Raw genomic sequence first — 21,037 nt, 5'->3', positions numbered from 1 at the left:
AGAAACCATTGCTTTAGTAAATTAGAAGTCACTGTCTTTAAAATTATTAAAATATTGTAAAATTCTCTTCTGCAATGCACCTGTGTAACTGTAACACAAGAGGGAGACAGGAAATTGCAGTAGTCATGACTATCAGCACCACATAGGACAATGTAACACTTATTAACATGATTACATAGAAAATTAAATTTCAGTCTATTAGTCAAATAGTCTCTGTTTCTTTATTACTTATTCATATTACTAATTTTTCAGAGATTCAGTAAGCTGCAGCATTTCCCGCATCTCAGCCTACACAATGCAACCTTAAAGTAATAAATTTTAACCTCTAATTCAGCAAAATCAAATACAGAACTGCATATGTCAAAAATTAACCCAAATAACATACGGGTAGCTTGTTTTAAGAGATACATAGTCATAAAGGGTTCGTGGTTCATGTATCAACATTAGGAGTTCAGGCACGACCCCGACAGTCAAGACTGCAGTGATCATACTTGGAGAAGTAGAAATCACTTCCTGATAGCAAACTGAGCAAAACAGAATCAGTGGTGATTCTGTGAGACCCTATGATACATTTACGGGATCACTGTTCAGAATAAACCTAGGCAGATTTGAAGTTCATGAAGAGCTGTGGATAAAACTTGCTAAGTAAACCTGCTTGTCATCTTGAACATATAAAGTCTACTTTATTTCCTGACTTTTCAACAGTTACTTTTGCTTAAAAAGGAATTTTTTTTTCCCCATCTCAAATAATGAAAATCTATTTACTAGCTTAAATCAAGCTAAAAGGTTGAGTGCTGGAAATTAATATTTTAAGAAACTAAGAAATTTTAATTCTTTGGAGGTGATAAATTATTTCCTCATAAAAAAACCTTTCCTGATTTCTTTGTATTTTCTCTACAGAAAACACGCTGTTCCATTTCCAAGTAAAAATATATTTATCCGTCAAATAAATGAAAGTGAATAATCTAGCTACTTTCACCAACTTGTCCATGCCTGTCAACCCCAGGTAATAAAAGCAATTTCACATTTTACAAGGATGCATCATTATCTGGTTTATTCCTTTCAAGAACCATTTTTCCATGAAAAACAGTCCTGCTCACAGATATAGAGGTACATTAGAATGATCACTAAAACTAAACTGGTTACATAGCTCCTAAAACAAGAGGTCTTACATGTGCAAAGTATCCAATTACCTATAGACAAGTACTCCAGAATCACAGAATATGCTGAGTTGGAAGGAACCCACAAGGATCACTGAGTCCAACTCCTGGCCCTGCACAGGACAACAGTGTGCACAACTCATGAAATTTTCTTTGCAAAGGAGATGTGGAGGTACAAAACAGGTCTTAGAAAAGAGGTCTCTCATGAAACAGAAAAATGGAAACTCAAGAGCAGGAAAAAAGGGAATGGACTTTCAAGTCAGTTCTATGAAGATACATAATTATGACAGATACCAAGCAAATATTGCTGCTTACAACTACTATTCCGACACCGAAATTTTGAGCAGAATAGGAATTCTTGTCTTGCCTTTGTGTAATTTTTCTAGATTTCAGCTGTTTCAACTGCAGCATAAGGACAGTTTCTCTTCAAACCACTCCAGAAAGGTTTGGAAGGGGCTGTTTGTGGATTTGGTGGACGGCTGTTCAGAGTTTTTAATCAACTCAGGCAGAACAGCTAAACCACTTTCTACAAGAGTTTCAGCTTTAGTGAGAATGTGTTTGCACAGTCATAACTGGAAGGATAACAACCTAGGGCATGCAAAAAATGTAACTGTTCAAGCAGGTTTATCCATGGGAAGATAACTTTGTCCTGAGACAGAGACCTGAGCAGTTCAAGTTAACTGAAATCATCGGTGGAAGTGGTTGCATTTCTGAAGCAATCCAGGCAGTGTGAAGTATGTAGGAGTCCTCTTGACATTAAAAATATGCCAGAAACAGTAACTAATATACATTAAAAGAATTAGAATACAAACTTCCAACAAAATAAGGGACAAACTTCTATAAAAATTACTAGAATGGAACTTCCAGTTCAGTGACTAGTTATAGATATATTCAGGAAAAACCCAGAATAAGATAAGCACTCAAAATTTTGCCTGCAGTTCAAATTTCTGCTCACAAGCTTTTTTAGCAAATTTTGAACATCCTTACAGAGAGATTTCAGGTTTTAACAAAAGGCAAAAAAGAGCTTAAATAGCTCCTTTAACAGCTTAAAAATACAGCAAATACACGAATACAAGCCGCACTGAGTATAAGCCGCATCTCTGGGTATTGGCAAATATTTCATTCTTTGTCCATAAATAAGCCGCACCTGAATATAAGCCGCTCTGTGGTTCGCAGCGAGGACCCGCATGCAACAAAGTTACCAAATACTAACAGAACCGCGGCATGGCGGGGGGTTTACTGGCTCCAACTAAGGCTGTGCAGGCTCGGCCCGCTAGGGGTTGCTGACACGGCCAGGTGGCCCAGCCCGGCGCTGCCACTCGGGGCTGGTCGCCGCCTCTAGGTTCGCTCGCCCCGGCCCCGCTCACGCCGCGGCGCCAGTCGGGCACGGAGCACCCCCTGCTCCCGCCACGGCAGCGGAGGGCGGGGGCAGAGCCCCCCCTCCTCCCCGAGCCACGGCAATGGCGGCGCGGGCTCCCCTCCCACCTCCCTGGGCCGTGGCAATGGCGGCACGGGCTCCCCCCCTCCTCCCCGAGCCGCGGCAGTGGCGGCACAGGCTCCCCCCCTCCTCCCCGGGCCGCAGCAGTGGCGGCGCAGGCTCCCCCCCCTCCTCCCCGGGCCGCAGTAGTGGCGGTGCGGGCTCCCCCCCTCCTCCCCGGGCCGCGGCAGTGGCGGCGCGGGCTCCCCCCCTCCTCCCCGGACCGCGGCAGTGGCGGCGCGGGCTCCCCCCCTCCTCCCCGGACCGCGGCAATGGTGGTGCGAGCTTCCCCCCACTCCCCGGGCCGCGGCAATGGCAGCGCGGGGTCCCCCCGTCTCTCCACTGGGCTGCGGCAGAGGAGGGAAGAGAGCTCTCCCGCCTCTCTCCCCGCCCCCCGTGCTGCCTGCAGGGAGCCAGGGCAACAGAGTAACACTGTAACAATCGCGGAATGCCAGCTTTTACTGGCAGGTGCTTGGCTCGGCGTCCTGGCTAGTACGTCTGGGGTTGTAAATGTCAGAAAATTATTCACATATTAGCCATCCCCGAGTATTAGCTGCACTTCCGGGTTTCCACCAAAATTTTTGTCAAATTGCTGCGGCTTGTATTCGTGAAATTACTGTAACTTTTAGACTGCAGAAACATTTAAAACTGTTCTAAGTACAGTAATTTCACAACCATAAGGCACACCGGACTATAATGCGCACCCCCCCGGGAGCCGTTACATTTCACAACTTTGTAGATCAGATAAGGCGCACCGGACTATAAGGTGCACTTTAGTTTTGCAGGAGGAGCCGCGTGGCGCGCAACAAAGTAACGAATTAGTAACAGAATCGTGCCATCGCGGGTTTACTGGCATGTGCCCAAATTGGAAACATTTTAACAGATTGGTGTAGCCCCAGGCTCCCTCCCCATGCGCAGGCAGGCCCTGGCACTCCTGCACACCGCTGACACCGGCTGGCGTGGTTCAGGACTGACCGCGGTTCAGGGCAGCTGGGGACTGCCCACGGCCACTGGGCGGGAGCCGGGAAAGAGCTGGGAGAGAGCCGACAGAGAGCAGGGACACAGCTGGGACAGAGCGGGGAGAGAGCGGAGGCAGGCAACCGGCAGACAGCGGGGATACAGCCCCGACAGAGTGGGTAGAAAGCAGAGGCAGACAGCTGGCAGACAGCGGGGACACAGCTGGAACAGAGCGGGCAGAAAACAGAGGCAGACAGCGGGGACACAGCCCCAACAGAGCAGGCAGAAAGCAGAGGCAGATGCCCGCAGACAGCGGGGATACAGCCCCGACAGAGCGGGCAGAAAACAGAGGCAGACAGCGGGGACACAGCCCCAACAGAGCAGGCAGAAAGCAGAGGCAGATGCCCGCAGACAGCGGGGATACAGCCCCGACAGAGCAGGCAGAAAGCAGACGCAGATGCCCACATACAGTGGGGACACAGCTGGGACCAGCCGGGAGCTCTAGCCAGGGGGAGGGAGCTGGACTGCCCGTGGGTAGGGACTGCTTGCTGGTGGCTGGGATCTGGTGTGGTCCATGTCAAACTCACTCGCGCCATTAACAACCACCCTCAGTAACGCCTTCACCCACGGGTAGGCAAGAAGCTTTTCTCTGATTGATTTATTGTGGTCAGAAACGCGGGCCCTGGCTTCCCCCTGGGATTGTTTGGGTGTGGAGATTTAGACAAATCCCGCATTTCTGACCACAATAAACCAATCAGAGAAAAGCTTCTCGCCTGCGTGGGAGGGTGAAGGTGTTACTGAGGGTTAGTGTTAACGGTGAGCATGAGCTCAGCATGGCTCCACAGAGGAGACTAGCTTACAACACACATTTTAAATTAAAAGCAATCAACCATGCAAAACAACATGGAAATAGAGATGCAGTTAGGGAGTTTTTTGGGGAGTTTTTTTCCCTTCACTCTTCTCAATCCTGGGACGACAGCCCTAGTGGTTCCATTTCGCTTCACTGCTCCAGTGGCTGCAACACCTGAGGGGACAACCAGGTCCCTTGGTGCAATGAAATGCCCTTTGTTATGTAATCATGGTAATTAGGTGCTTACAGACGCTGAGTGTAATACTCGTTAGCACATCTTCTGTTGAGTAAACGAAGAGCAGTTCCCAGGAGACTACAGAGACAGAACAATACCAGAGGACATGCTGAGAAGGGTGACCAGACCAGATCCCAGCCGCGGGCGAGCAGCCCTGAACTACAGCAATCATGAACCACGGGCAGTCTGGGTCCCTCCCGCAGCTGCAGCTCCCGGCTTTATCCCGGCTGTGTCCCAGCTCTCTGCCAGCTGTGTCTCGCGGCTCCCTCCAGACACATCCCGGCTCTCTCCCCGCGAGGCGGCCATGGGTCCCGCAGGTCCCAGCACTCCTGCACACCACTGACGCCGGCTGGTGCAGCTCAGGACTGCCCGCGGTTTGGGGTGGTTGGGGACTGCCCACGGCCGCCGGGCGGGAGCTGGGACAGAGCCGGGACAGAGCGGGGACACAGCGCCTGCAGAAAGCCGGCAGAGAGCGTGGACACAGCAGGACCAGCCAGGAGCTTGCAGCCACGGGGAAGGGACTGCTTGCTGGCGGCTGGGATCTGGTGTGGTCCATGTCAAACTCACTCGCGCCATTAACAACCACCCTCAGTAACGCCTTCACCGCTGCGTAGGCAAGAAGCTTTTCTCTGATTGATTTATTGTGGTCAGAAACACGGGTCCCGGCTTCCCCCCGGGATTGGTTGGGCGTGGAGATTTAGAGAATTCCCGCGTTTCTGACCACGATAAACCAATCAGAGAAAAGCTTCTTGCCTACGCAGCGGTGAAGGTGCTACTGAGGGTGCGCATGAGTTCAGCACGGCTCCACGGAGGAAACTAGCTTACGACACAGATTTTAAATTAAAAGCAATCAACCATCCAAAACAGCATGAAAATAGAGATGCGGCTAGGGAATTCAACATCAATGAATCCATGGTGCACAAGTGGTGACAGCAAGAGGATGACTTACGACTTGCAAAGAAGACAAAAGTTTTCGTGGGCATAAAGCAAGATGGCCATGACTAGAAGACAGACTGGAGCGATGGATTTCTGAACAAAGAGCAGCTGGCAGAAGTTTCTCTACTGTTGCCGTTCGGATACAAGCAAAAGCGATTGCAAACGAAATGGGTATAGAGGACTTTAAAGCAGGATCATCTTGGTGTTTCGTTTCATGAAGAGATGGCAGCTTTCCATCCATACCAGAACGATGGTTTGTCAGAGGCTGCCGGTGGATTACGAGGAAAAGGTAGCGATGTTCAGGAGTTACTGCAAAAGCAAGATCGCTGAAAACAATATAGAAGCCAAATACATCACCAGTATGGACGAAGTCCCCCTCACCTTTGATATGCCGCTCACCTGAACTGTCGAGAAAACCAGAACACCCACGGTACCAGGTTCGCACCACAGGGAACAAAAAGACATCGTTTACTGTAGTTCTCGGTGTTTCGTCGGATGGGCAGAAATTATCCCCAATGGTAATTTTTAAAAGAAAAACATTCCCTAAAGAAAAATTTCCAAATTGAATAGTTGTTGCCTTGAACACAAAAGGGTGGATGCATGAAGACATGATGAAGACTTGGCTAAAGGAAGTTTATGCTCGTGCACCGCAGAGGTTCTTTAATCTTAAAGTGCCGGGATTGCTGGTTCTCGATTCCATGTGTGCCCATAAAATGGATAGTGTGAAAGCCCTAATGGAACAGATGAACTCGGAGCTGGCTGTAATACCGGGTGGTTTAACTACAGAAGTGCAACCACTGGACATAAGCGTTATTCGTTCTTTTAAGGCTAAACTGCGAGTTCTGTGGGAAAACTGGATGGTAGAAGGCGAGCATTCCTACATGACCACCAGCAGGCTGCGCAGGGCAAGTTATGCCACTGTGTGCAAGTGGATACTGGATGCCTGGAGTAAAGTAACACCCGATACTATCATCCGAGGGTTCGCGAGGGCTGATATCATTCCAGAATTTAATACCAGCGACGGCATCGAGGGTGCCGAACCTTACGACTCTGAAGATGAAGATACGGGTGATACAGCTTCGGGTTTGCTGGATGCCACCACCGGCCAATTGATGGTTTCCGATACAGAGGATGAAGACTTCGAAGGTTTCGAAAGTTTGGCTGAAGATGAATAGGGGCGACTAAAAAGTGACCCTGTTTAAAGATGACCCTGTTTAAAGACAACCCTGTTTAAAGATTAATTTGTTTAAAAATAAAGCTGTTTGAAAGTTTCATAGAAGTGAGTGATTTTTCTCTGTATTTTTTTAGTGCTTTGATTCTTTTAAGCTGCTTTTAAAGGCTATTCCGACATGTTGCAAAGGTCTGCAAAATCAGCACCTTTCCTGTAAACCTGCATGTTGGGGGTTAGGGGATTTTTTTTTTACTCTTTCCCTTGGTGTTTTTTTTCACATTGTCCTGGACGGACGACTTCATTACCCTTTTAATTGCTCAAGACAACAGGAAGTGGTGGGGGGTGGATGCTTGTGGGTTGTTTTGTCATTCCGGGGGACTCTTTCGCCGACCTGAAAGTGGAGGAGAGAGGTTTCTTCTCCGCGGAGGGATCTGCCCTGCACTGCGACACTGGTGAAGAAGCATCCTGGTTCTGAGATCAATGCTGACACCCGGGGTACAAGTGCTGAGGGAAGTTTTTTTCCCTTCACTCTTTCTAACCTGGGACGACAGCCCTGGCGGTGCTATCTGGCTTCGCTGCTCCACTGGCTGCAACGCCTGAGGGGAACAACCGGGTCCGTTCGTGTAACGAAACGTCCTTTGTTATCTAATCCTGCTAATTAGGTGCTTAGAGATGCTGAGTGCAATACTCATTAGCACGTCTTCTGTTGAGTAAATGAAAAGCAGTTCCCAGGAGACTACAGAGACAGAACAATACCAGAGGACATGCTGAGAAGGGCGACCACACCAGATGCCCAGCCGCGGGCGAGCAGCCCTGAACCAAGGCAATCCCGAACCACAGGCATTCCGGGTCCCTCCCCGTGGCTGCAGGTCCCAGCAGTTCCCGGCTCCCCACCTCGGCTGCAGTTCCCGGCGGGTCTCTGCTCCTGCGCGGTGGCCGCGCCTCCCGCGGGTCCCGGCTCTCTCCCCACGTGGCGGTTGCACCTCCCGCGTGTCCTGGCTCGGCTTGCAGCTCACACTTCCGGGGTGGTAAATGTCACAACTTTGTCCATCAGATAAGGCGCACCAGACTATAAGGCGCACTTCCAGGTTCGAGGGAAAATTTTAGTCAAAAGGGTGCACCTTATAGTCGTGAATTTACTGTAACCACTTCTCCTTGATTCTATTTTTATTTCCATGTTTCTACAAATGTGATGCAAATCAAACAGTTTGTACTTGAATTTAATCTCAAATGTTGTAGTATATTATTATCTTTTTCTACATATTGGTGTTGCAATAGAGAAATACTGTATAACACGTTATTTTAAGAGGAAAAATCAATTCATAAATTGTAAGGAGGCGCCTGCACTGGAATCACAAGTTGCTTTTGTGAGGCAAACACTACTCCTGCCCCAAGGGTTTTGCATAAAATAGCTTCTAATAGTAATTTTCTTATCCAGCAAGCTAGAGTCATACATTAGAAGTAACAGACATCACACCAAGGAGAAAATACAAACAAAGGTTTATGAATTGTAGAGACAACTGTTGCAGGATGTTCCATTTACTTTGTAAGTATTATTGCAATTAATTATTGCGGGGAAGCCGGGACACAGTGCGGTCGCGTGGTGGGAGTCGGGAGCCGTGAGCTGGGCCAGCCGGTGCCAGGGGTGGGCGGGAGTGCCAGGGCCCGCTGCACAGGGAGGGTGCCTGGGGCTGCGTTTAAAGGTTACACCAATCTTTGAAAAATGTTTGCAAATTGAGCACCTGCCAGTAATTTATTACTTTGTTGCGCGCCACGCGGCTCCTCGCTGCAAAAAAAAAGTGCGCCTTATAGTCTGGTGCACCTTATATGATCTACAAAGTTGTGAGATTTGCCAACTCCCAGGGGGTGTGCCTTATAGTCCGGTGCCCCTTATGGTCGTGAAATTACTGTAGTTAGTCAGATGTTCTCTTTCCATTTGTTTAGAGGTAAAATGCTTGGCTTATGATCAAATGTTTAGCCACCCAGTGTATGTTGGCCCAGCAGCCATCAGCCTGCTGAAGATCAGAAGATTTACATGACAGGAACACTCCTACTGCATCCCCTATGGTCACAGGCACTGGGCAACTAGCACCCTGCTCAGTTATTGGGGCACACATAGTACAGGCATAAACTGGATTGTATAAAAACACTAGCTGAACCTTTCTGTAGCTTCCTTATTTTGGTGACAGTCACAGCACAAGTTATAAGCACGTCCTACAATCTCTTCGCCCAATCCCCCACCCAATCAGTTTTCCCTGACTGATCTGTCCTACACTTCTTTTACAAAAAGTTTTGGTCTCTTGCAGTGCAGCCCTCAGCAATTTAAACAGTTCCTTAATTTCCATAATTTTACACTGGATTTTAATAATCCATTTCAACAAATCATCTCTGGAATGCATATGCTCTTAAATGCTTAATGAAGAACAGATTTTCAGTGAGATTCCCTATCTTCCTGTCTCAGGGAAGGACCTTGCCAAATTGCACAAACACTGTTTTCATTAATTTCAAAAAGAAGCTACTGGGCTGGAGTTATGAGATTCCAGGTTCAAACTTCACTAAAAAAGCCAGAAAACCTAAAGCACAATACAGTAATTCTAACATTGTTCTACTATACTCATTAAGGAAACGAACATTTTACAAAACAAAGGAAAAAAACTTAGAATTTTCATTTTAAAAGTCAGCTTATTTGTTACATACCTCAAAACTGTTTGTTAGGATATAGAAGCAAAATACACACCCAGAGATTAATCTAAGTAAAAAGTAAACTTTAATAAGTTACTTACTGAAAATTCGCCACTTTTACCGATACAGGAATGCAGGGAAGTTGAGTGGCCCATTTCAATGTAACATCTTGATAAACATTCAATATTTTACTGTGGCTTGCAATTAAAGTGTTTATTGTTCCTTCTCGCACTGTTCAAAGATTAAAAAAATAATTTTAGGATGAAGGATTTTTCAAAAGCCAGTACTTTTCTTTAAGGCATATATAGTTTTATTTATAAGCCATTAGATGTTATAAATTAATTTATCATAAAGTAGCAAAAGTTAGCAAACCACTCTGACACTAACCAAGGACATATGTGATTAATTATGGATACTAATTTCAATTGCATATTACACAATACATACCACAATTTCATAAGGTTCTGGCCAGCCATATTTGGTAATTTAAAACATGACAAAGACTCACAATAGCCATACTGGCATGCCAGGAAAGATATGACAAAATACACATTGATTAAATATCTGCTACTTACACTATTCACTATGTTGTGAATACCAATTAAATGCTTATGCATTAATAGGGTTTATTTATAGTATGATTCAAATCAGAAAGTATAAAATGGGAAGATTGCCAAGATCAAATTTCTAGAGATTAAAATGATATTTTAAGTTCAAAAGGAGACATACCGTCAAAAACTTACCAGATAGTTTTTTGAAACATTAAAAAATAATAAGTATTAAGAATCTATAATTCTAACTTGTTTCCACCAATATACTAACAACACACTTTGATATTTTTAAGAATCTGTAAATATCAAGACATCATAAATCAAAAGGTCCTCAAACACTAGTTTACTCTTCCAAACACTATCATTCTTCTGTGTTTGTTGCTTTAGTAGCCTGGGCACCAGACAAGTACCTCAATTTGATGATAAAAAAATATTTTGATTCTAGAAATTATGACACTTCACAAAAAGTAACATTTGAAAATATACCTGACTCGTTAAAAAAGAGAGCTCCAAATTCTATTATTCTACAGATCATAGACTCACAGAAACATAGAACAGCTTGGGTTAGAAGGGACCTTATAGATCATCTAGTCCCAACCACCACTAACATGGGCAGAAACGCCTCCCATTAGACCAGGTCACTCAAGGCCTTAGCCAGCCTGGCTTTCAACACTGCCAGTGTTGGGGCAACCTGTTCCACTGTCACCCTCACAGTAAAGAATTTCTTCCTAATAACTAACCTAAATGCCATGGGCAGGGACACCTTCCACTAGATCAGGTTCCACAATGCCCCATCCAACCTGCTTATTCATAAAAATATATTTATTCAGTGGTAACCAAGCTAAAGTTAAATCTTCCTTTTACAAACCTGAACAGTAAGGAACGAAGCAACTCGGACTGTAATCAAGCTTTTTCATGAATCGTATTTGCCCATTATCCTTTAGGCAAAAGAAATTTCTCTCGCCAAGCACAAAAACAGAAGAAGCTCCTTGATTAAATGACACAACACATATATCCAGTGCTTGCTCTCCGATGTTTAAAATCCAATCCACCTTCAAAAGAAAAAGCATGTTCCAGAAATCAAGTTACATCTGCATATTAAAGACAAGACTTAGAGAAGGCACAGAACTAGTCAAATTACATACCATTAACATAGATAGAAAAGCAAAATCAAGATCTTTATTTGGATAAGAATTATCCTCTTATTCTGAGGGTAGTCAGTAACTTTCTTTAATGTGACTCAAGCAGTAAAACGTCTTCTTTTTAAAATAGTCATGAATTGTTGGCTATGTAGTTCAGTTAAGTACATTTAGAATTTAAAATACACATTCTATTAAAAATGGAGATGCTTTATACTTTAATTAATGATCTTATTTTCATCTGCCTCTGTACATGCCTTTGATTACTAAGGACAAGGAGAGAAAGCAAAAGGTGACAACTTATTCTACCAATACATGTAAATGGAAAACTACACAAACATTTTAGGCATATAAGCCAATATTTATGCTTGCAGTCACTCATGTACACCCTTTAATCTGGAGAATGCTCATGCCATAGTTTACTTCTCCAATGACATACATTGATATAATAGACAACTACTTAGAAATCCTGCCTCACCTGTCTTTAGGCAATACTACAACTTATTGACACATTTCATTGGTTTGTTTCTTCAGCTCCTCTGAGAAATTTCAACTAAAAATGCTTTTGACTTCTGCCAAGCTGGTTAAACAGAAATTTAGAATTTTGAAGTAAAAATATATCAAAGTTCAACTGTCAACACTTCCTACACAAATAGCATCAATTATTTTGCTTCAAGAGCATAAAATGTGTCAGCAAATATCCTGGCATACCTGACATATGAAACTGGAAGTGCCATTTTAAAAGTTAAAGGGAAAAACCCAGCTTATTACACTTGTTTTCACGCATGCTTCAAGTATTAATTTTTAAAAACTGATTCATTTGCAGTATATCTGATAAGGTCTCCAGGTTTTTTATTTATAAATTGTCTTCTCCTACTTCCAAATGTAGGATTCAGCCTATGTGTATTTGAAAAATTCTACAATTAACCCATGGAAGGAAGATTCTCTCCCAATATTTCACTGTTGTACCTGAAATATAATGATTTTATATATGCAGTATATTTAGCAGGCAAGCAACTCTACTGCAGGACCACAAAGAATTAAATTCTCTTCCTTTTAAGAGGAGGCAGCTCACATAATAAACAAATTAGTGACAGGGACCTCCAGAAGGCTACTGAATCCACGGATTTTTAACAAAAAGAGTTCAGGACGCTATTTATGGAAACATTTCACTGTGAAATTTTCTCTGAGCATGAAGGATGCCCCAAGGAGAATAAGATTAATTTTCTACAATGCAAAGTCACAATCAAACTTCATTTAAAAACATGAGCAATAATTCAGGTGTACCTACTTATCTATTTTACTACAGTCTAGGTTCTGTATTACAAAGATGACCTTGGAAACAGTTATTTCCACTGCAGTTATTTTTCTTTTCTCATTAGAACAACAGCAAGTTTTAAGGCCCAGTCTTAAATAACTGAGGCCCAAAGAAACCTTAACTGAAGTCTACTGGAGTCTTTCCATTGCCTTTAGCAGCAATCGGATCAAGTGCTTTGTCAGCAGACAGTGTTTCAATTCATTACTTAGCATCAGTCATTTCAATATGTGTGCAGTGTTCATACAGGGTATGTAAAACAAATGGGTTTTACCACAAGTCTTTTTCCAGAACTGAGTTTTTGCTGTTCTGTGTCTTGTCTTTCATCAGCATCTGTCGCAAATGCCAGCACTTGGTATCTGTTACAAGTAGTTCAAAAATATTTTTTTTAAAATTATATCTTTGTAGTTAACAGCTCTGCATTAAGTAAAAAATAAAATATAATTATCATAAGTATACATACACAGCAAAAAAAAAGTCTAAAAGAATGGTTAGAAAGCCTACTGCAATGTCTACCACCAGCAAAGATGTTGAGACTAGTATCAGTGTAGGATAGCAGTTAAGGGCAAAGGTAGAAATTGAAAAAAGCATTTCAAGTCAAATTTTATGTGGCGTTAAAATAAATTCAACAGTCTAAATATTAGCAGATGGAAGTACAGACCACAAAGATACAAGAAATAAATTATCAAATTGTGAAATTGGAATTCTAATTTTAAAATTACTTTTTTTTGCTCTTATGAAGCTTTTAAAAAACTTCCTAAACCACTCAGAATTACAATCTGCTCTATCTAATAGTGAAACTTGCAAGCACCTCCATTAAGTAAACTAAGTGGCTCCAATCTAAGAGACCACAATAACCTGGAATCAGTAGGTAGTACATTTAACAAAAGTTGGAAGGTTTGTGGTGGTTTTATTATTTTAACTGCCAACAAATGATACCAAGAAAAACTGGCAATTAAGATGTTTGAACAAACTATGTCAACTGCCATAAAAGCTCTGCACAACTATCTGTCCTCTTTACACCTATGCAATCCTCAGTGTCCTCATTTATTCTTCTGTAACAGTTTCCTGAATTTGTGCTGGTATCATAACTCACTGATCTACATCATTTCCTGTGTATGCACATAGATAACCCGTGGAATACTGAAGGTTTCTACATAAGTGAAATAAACAAAATAATAAGACCCAACAAACTTATCCATAAAGATAGCATTTAATTCTTGAAGTCATGGAGTGCCATCAGAACCAACAGAATTCTGAACATTCCAATTCAATCTAAAATAGCAGTACATATTTGTCATCATTGTGAAAGTTGGAGATTCAAAATTATGACAACAATACTCCTCACATTTCATGCATGTATTGTGATGCAGCAAAAGGACAAGGCATAATGGCCATATATTAAAACACAAGAAGTTCCACTTCAACATGAAGAAAAACTTCTTTGCATTGAGGGAGGCACAGCAGTGGAACAGGCTGACCGGGGAGTCATGGAGTCTCCCTCCCTCAAGACAGTCACAGTCTACCTGGATATTACTGTGTCATGTGCTCAAGGTGACCTTGTCTTGACAGGGGGCTTGCACTAGATGATCTCCAGAGGTCCCTTCCAACCCTTCCAACTATCCAGTAATCCCTCTGCTTGCTACTGAAGGATTTTAGTTTCTAAAATTGTTTTACTTACAATAGCAGACTATGTACTTGGAGTAAGAAAGCTAATTGTTTAAGGTGAATGCATGACCTAGTGAATAATATGGAGAGTGCTAGTTTTAGTACACAACTAGGATGTCTTTAACTGTCCTCTGTATGAATGAATTTACTTCCCTTTTTCAGCTTAACACATTTATAAGAGAAGTTGCAGATTCACAGAATCACTGAATAAGTTCAGTTGGAAGGGAGCCAGAAGGATCCTGACCTAACGAAATTTTCTCTTCACCATATTTTACTGGTAGTCTTGGAAAGTACCTTAACATTTTATCAACCAATCAGAGACCTAATACGGAGGTTTCAAATCAAGCTCACATCAAATAGTAATACATACTGATATTTAAGTATCAGCTACCTGCATATAGTCTTTCATGAAAAAAACCTCAAGATATAGACGACCAACACAAACTTTCAATTCAGTATATCAAGCACCTAAGAGGCACTTTGCTTTTAGATCTTGAAAGAATTCAGAATCAACACAGTAAAAATAGCTTTCAAATGAAGCCATTGGTCTGTGAGAGCTATACAAAGATGAATAATTTGAAGTTTGGCAACTTGTTCTGCTAAAAATACTAGACAGAACTGTCGTATTTTTTATTAAATACATTCAATAGACTGATGAATAATTGTGGTGACTTTTTTGTAAAGGTCAAGAATTTGAACATAATTTAAACATATGAGCTGTTAATTTTAAAGGAAGAAATGTTTCTTTATTCCTTGAAAACATTAACAGATTATATTATAATTTCATTCTAATATTGTATTAGATTTTTAATTATAAATTCTTTGAAAAATTATGAATTTTTTATTAAATTACTTTTACTTTCAACACATATATCTTGTTCAGTTTTAAGAAAGCAATACATGCTATCTATCACCAGATTAATCTTAAGCAGCAAAATAAAAAGAATATTGCTTGAGAGCTACAGGTGACAGAACAGGGTAGTGTGACAAAGCATCATGTTCAACTTACATTCCCTGGATTAGATTCCCACGGCATTATTTATAAAAATGGGCATTCTTAGTTTCTTTAATATGTATTTTAAGCAATATCTATCATGCAATGTGTATTTTATTTAATACGTATTTTTACCTCTGAAAAAAAATCCTTAACGTACTTGCACATTCCTTCAGCCTCATGAGATTCCTCTGAATGGCAGCCCTATCTAACCTTTTTATATTAGCCACTTCCAAAACTTTGACATTTTCCTTGAATTTCAGAACATGCATTCTGTCCTTCTATCCAGGATGAAGATGTTAAAGAAATACTGGCTCCAATATCATCCCACTCCTCTTTGGATGTTGGTTAGAACTGTGAACAACTACTGCTCTGTAAAGCCTGACAGTTCTGCCATGTTTTCATCCATTTCAGGGGTGAGGATTTTTGTCATCATAGGTAGTAGCTCTGTCCCAAACACCACCTCATCCCAATTTACTGCTAGGGAGAGAAATTCAATAACCCTGATAGAACAAGGGTCTGCAACACAGAACTGTCTTGTTTGAGAAAGATTCCACAGCAGACATCCACCATAATGTCCCACTGCCCAAACATCCACCTGATTCTAAACAGATGGATACTTGAAAAACTTCCAACATGGTGGTTGCTTCAAAGAGCCCCATGGATTCAAGCTGCTCCTTCAAAGTAAAAAGAAATGCTCCCTTGTCTGTCTTTCAAAATCTTTCACATTCTCTTTCTTATTCTCTATTAGGTTTGTGTCTGGTAAGCCTAACATACATAGTCCCTGTGCTTGGAGGAAATGGAGATGTCTTGTGCAGTCTTTACTTTCCATATTGTTCTATTTTTCTAAATGTTGAACCATAAATTTAATATGGTCACAAACCAAAATAGCTCACAACAATTTCATCCGTGTTCCAATGCTGAAAGCACACAGTAGACTAAATTGAAGCAAGGAAAAAACCTGGCACTTGGGAGAAACAGAGCCTTGATAAACTAGTAGACTTACTACCTTTATAAAAATAAAACAGGACCATAAAGTCCTCAGGACTCACAGCACACTTTCTTCTGTGACTGTACTGACACAGTAATCACTCAGCAAAATATAACATCCTTCCTGCAACTACTTGCTTTTGGAAACTCCAGTAAAGGCATTAAAAATTAAACAAGATTACTCTCAATGTGTTACCCAGTAAATTATACCACTGAAGTATACTATAATTACTGAACATGAACACATACTTGTAACTCTCAACCCGCTGACAAGAAGACACTGTAATGAAAGAGTCTGTGCGAGAGCTGTAAGTCAAGGGACCAGGCAGAAGAAAACCAGGCAAAAACCGGCCAAAAGCATAACTTTCTTGTTCAAACAACATGAGCATCCCATCCATGGATTGTATGCAGATGAAATCTCGACCTAAGGGAAGCAACAGAAACACAAATGAAACAAAGCAATGTTATTTGTGTAGTTTTAATACTAAAACTGTGAGTAAAATTGTACACATAAGTAATCCTAACAAAAGTAAATTTTCATTTATGGGAGTATTTACTATGAGGAAAAACACTAAATATTCCAACCTCAATAAAAGTTTACTTTCTAAAACAAACAAACTAGATTGTGTTGGTTGAATAACATTCAGAATATATTTTTAAAAATTTTTAAAAAAGAAGCAGCAGCAAGATATTTTATTTCAAAACAAAATTCCTAAGCATGTAACTATTACAATTTCAGTTTAAAGAAACATTTCAATATTCTCAAAACACCAAATTATTCTGGTTCCTAAATGCTTCCATATCTTGCAAGTAGTCATAACAACTGTAGTTTGAAATAACCATTTCTATTGTTTCAAGTCTACTTAAGGAACATAACAGAAAGTCCTACAAATATGTATTCTTGTGAAAATAATACAATGGCAATGTCTTCCATGTTTTACATTCACATTTTCTGTCTTCAAGGAAAGAAAAAACAAACAAAATCCAACTCTGTATTATCAGTAAGTCTAAAAAATATCAAATTGTTTAAAAATTCAGCTTGGAGTAAATTACTTCAAGCCTCATGCATTATTCAGCAGCCATAAGACATGACATAAGACATGGCTTCTCATGCCTCAAGTACACCAATCTAAATCCTAAGTTTCATTGGGAAGATTTCTGAGATCCAAAGCCGATTATGAACTTCATATGCAAGGGTAACAATTTTGACAAAATATATTTTTTAGGCATTCAAAGAGAGCTATACCATTAAGACTAACACTTTCTGAAGCTGATAGATGCGCCTGGATTCAGAGATAAGCTCTTACCTTGCAAACACTAAATGAAATATTCAAATGTCTATTGTCTATTCAAATGTAATTCAAAATGTCTATTCACTGTGATTAAAATACTATTTTTTTTCTCAGGAATGATTCTGTATGCATGAATGACCCAAATAAATTGTCTGTTCACTAAGTTCCACCCTCAATCCTTTAAAGTTTTCTAACACAAGACGGTGAAGCAAAACAAAAATAGACTAAAATTTCTTTCTCATAGTTCCATAAATGTAACAAAAGTCAAAAAAATATTCAATATCTGAAAAGCAACAAACATACAGTGCAAAACATTGTTCATCTCCACTATGATTCTTCACAGAAACTTTAACTACTTAAAAATAAATAGTAGTGTAGAAGGCCAGAAAATATGTCATATTACTCGTCCTTGTGATTGAAATACACAATAAAAATTTAGCTTAGGGTAAAAACAGAAAAAACAGAATTTAAAAAAAAAAAAGGAAAAAAAGAAGATAAAGCAGCGAGGTCCCTCCCTCCTCCTTCATCTTTTTCAGATTTTCCCATCTTCTAAAAACTAAGAACCACTATCCTTTTTTCCTAGATTCTGCATGTAATTCATAACATGTATCACAAACCCCGTTGCAAATAACAACCATTTGATAAGAAGGACATTTGAAAGTACAATTCATGTTGTTCATTTGGTTGAGGCAAAGTTGGATCTTTCAGTCTCTAGTGGAAAGACAAGAATAACACAGACTCTTCTCTGTGGCATCCACTGATATAGGACTAAAGTAAGCAGTAACAAACTACATCACATGAAATTCCATCTGAACATAGGTTGGAGGGTTTTTTGTTGTTTTTTGTTGTTGTTGTTGGTTTGGTTTTTTACTGTGAAAGCTGTCGAACACTATAGCCCATTTTCTAGAAAAGTTGTAAACTCTTCTCCCATAGACATGCAGAAAATACAACAGAATACAATCCTGAGCAACTTCTAGCCTAACCTGCTCAGAAAGTGCGATTCAACTAAATGATGTGAAGAATCATTCAAAGAAGTCATTCTCTCTTTTATCTCTGAACTACTCCAAGGCATCTACAGTATTCTACAGATTTATGTTCCTCTAAGCTGTGAAATTTCACAGGATTTAGTCCTATCACATGCTCCTGATAAGGAAAGACTAGGAACCAGCAGGGAAAATTGAGAAGTTTTATACTGTATACTATCAATGTTAATGATACCCAGCTTACACTTCCTAACAGTTGATGACACCATCATCACACTGCTGATGCAGTCTAGAAAGAGTATGAGTGAGCCAGTTGTATTAAATAATGATTAACCAGTAAAAGTTCCCTCAAAAACTAGCACAAACACTGATATCTAGTAAAAAGTGCTAGTCCACTGGTTGCCACCACACTGTCTTGGGTGTGGTTATTTTAAAGTATAGTTATTTGGCTATTACAAATAACTTGTGGTATTTTTGTTTGACATGCAAGAAAACACTGCCTCATAACCCAGGTGTCTTTGTAATCACAGTCATGCTGTGGTCACACATGCTCTATTACGTCAAAACCATATATGTTCACATTCAGCATCAGCCACACTGCACACCCTCTCAACACTTTACAGTAGCTAACTGTTCAGTTCCACTTCTAATTTACACTTTTATGAAGAAGGCAATCCTTCAGGTAAGTCTGGATATAGACAATCTTCAAATCCACTTCCAAAGTCTCCTATGAATTACTGTATTATCAATAGTGTGCTACAGAGGAAATCTGAAGCTGTCTGACAGCTGTATTTCCTGAACTTTAATTGTCAATGTCTAACTTCAGGGGAACTCCCTGGCACCTGAAACCTGAAGACAAACCAATTACAGATAGCAGGTTGATATTTAATTTTAAATGGCACAGTAGTAGAACACACTTGTACTTTGTAGCTTTTTAAGGCTTCCTGGTTTTCATCTTTTCTGCCACCAAAAGATATAAAGTCATGGGAAAAAAAAAAGAAAAATTAAAACTGTGAATAAAGTAATTTAAGTCATAGAAAAAAACAACAGCAATATTATATATGTTTAGATGTTTACCATGTTGCTCTTTCATTTTGAAAAGTTCTAAACATTGCTTGATATAAGATCAAAAGTAAAAGACATTTATTTGCAAAGTTAATGCCTTTACTACCGCAGAAGTCTTATTTGTTTTGTAATAGAATTAAATTTCAGGTACTCCTGATTATACTGATGCTAGTAAGAAAACTCTTTTAGACAACTGCTGACCACAATCTTCAGGGTTTAAGCTTGTCTAATAGATACAGTTAAATTGTTAATTTTTATCTTCTGATAAAAATTATAGCAGATACAATTGATACAAAGTGATAATCTGTGGGCAAGTGTCAGAACCTAGGAAAAATCCAGCCAGGATTTTTCCCAGGCTACTATCAGTTCTCATTCTTTTCCAGGAGAAAGGTTTCAGAGAATTCAATAACATAGATAAACACCTGCTAGAGGACGTGTTGTTTTTCACAGAGCATGTTTCTAAAGAGGTGTTGCTCCTCTGCCCAATGAATTGTCTCTGGTTTTGTTTTGCACGATGTACATTATTTAAACCCATGATTTCCTTGAATAAAATTGCTATTTCCTGCTCCTGAAAGAAAGCTGCCATGTTACTGTCTCCTTCACTGCTCCAGAACCACATACAGTAACAATAATCTAGTAGACGTATGACAATTCAAATAACAGAAAAAAGTAAAAGTTATTACAAACATTGAGATTACTACTTAAGTAACAAATAGTAATAGCTTCTGTTCTTGTTTATATTATAAATATCAATCTTATTATTACCAATTCCGTAACATCATGAAAGTGATGAAGAGAAAAACTACAGAACTTCCTGCAATATATATAAAGCTACAAGTCCTGCCAAACATGGAAGCATTCATCTTTGGCATGCATAATCCCCAAACCCATCCCCAACCCCCAAACAATGCAAATATCATTGTTAAAATCTCTCCTGTTTTAACAGTAGTGACACAATTGAATATGATGTGACATAATATGACAAGTTCTCTAGACCACTCCAATGATCTCCAGGAACACTGCAGTACTGAACTGCACTGTCTAAAGAAACAGAGGCATGAGACTGAATCAGCAATCACTCTTTTGGTTTTTAGAAGCACAGTAGCACTTCTTAATATACCCACCACTTTGTTCATCGCATTTGCATTATTCCTACTCGCTGATTTTCAAATTTGGATTTTAACTAGCTTGTATTAGTGGATCAAACTCCAGTTATCCAAACTATTACCATAAAGCACAATTAAAGAAAGCTAAATTGTGTATGAACTCTTATTTTCCAGCTTTTTATAGGTCAACTTATTTTCTTCAGCCAGTTGTTTTTAATGTGTGTCTAATGAATGGTGTTTTTATGTTTTACTTTGAGAAATCAAGTCCTCCAAACATTCAACAAGACATGTCCGTTTCAAAAAAGCTTATTGCAGCCACTCAGCTTTACCAGTGACATATTTATAAAGTGAAAATATAAACCACAGTGTTTTCTGCAGATCAGATGGAATAACTTAGTGTACTCTACATAGTTTCAGCAGCTTGTATCTTAAGAAGAATGTCCCTTAGCCAGAAAGTGCTACTTTT

The 21,037-nt window shown here is 40.4% G+C and overlaps 1 protein-coding gene across 7 annotated transcripts in view; it reads right to left on the bottom strand.

Annotated features, from left to right (window-relative positions):
• Positions 1-21,037, bottom strand: part of BBS9 (Bardet-Biedl syndrome 9) — a 362,362-nt gene that overhangs the window by 317,425 nt on the left and 23,900 nt on the right. For all 7 annotated transcript variants that reach the window (XM_033076476.2, XM_033076468.2, XM_033076447.2 and 4 more), the window contains exons 6-9: positions 16,375-16,549; positions 12,748-12,832; positions 10,888-11,071; positions 9,570-9,699 (exon numbers count right to left, since the gene is read on the bottom strand). In XM_033076476.2, coding sequence (XP_032932367.1) covers positions 9,570-9,699; positions 10,888-11,071; positions 12,748-12,832; positions 16,375-16,549 — 574 coding nt within the window. The remainder of the gene's footprint in view (positions 1-9,569; positions 9,700-10,887; positions 11,072-12,747; positions 12,833-16,374; positions 16,550-21,037) is intronic.

This window comes from Catharus ustulatus, chromosome 1 (genome assembly GCF_009819885.2).
Source record: "Catharus ustulatus isolate bCatUst1 chromosome 1, bCatUst1.pri.v2, whole genome shotgun sequence".
Taxonomy (NCBI): domain Eukaryota; kingdom Metazoa; phylum Chordata; class Aves; order Passeriformes; family Turdidae; genus Catharus; species Catharus ustulatus.
The sequence above is the reverse complement of the archived record's forward strand: the minus strand, read 5'-3'. Positions and strand labels throughout refer to the sequence as shown.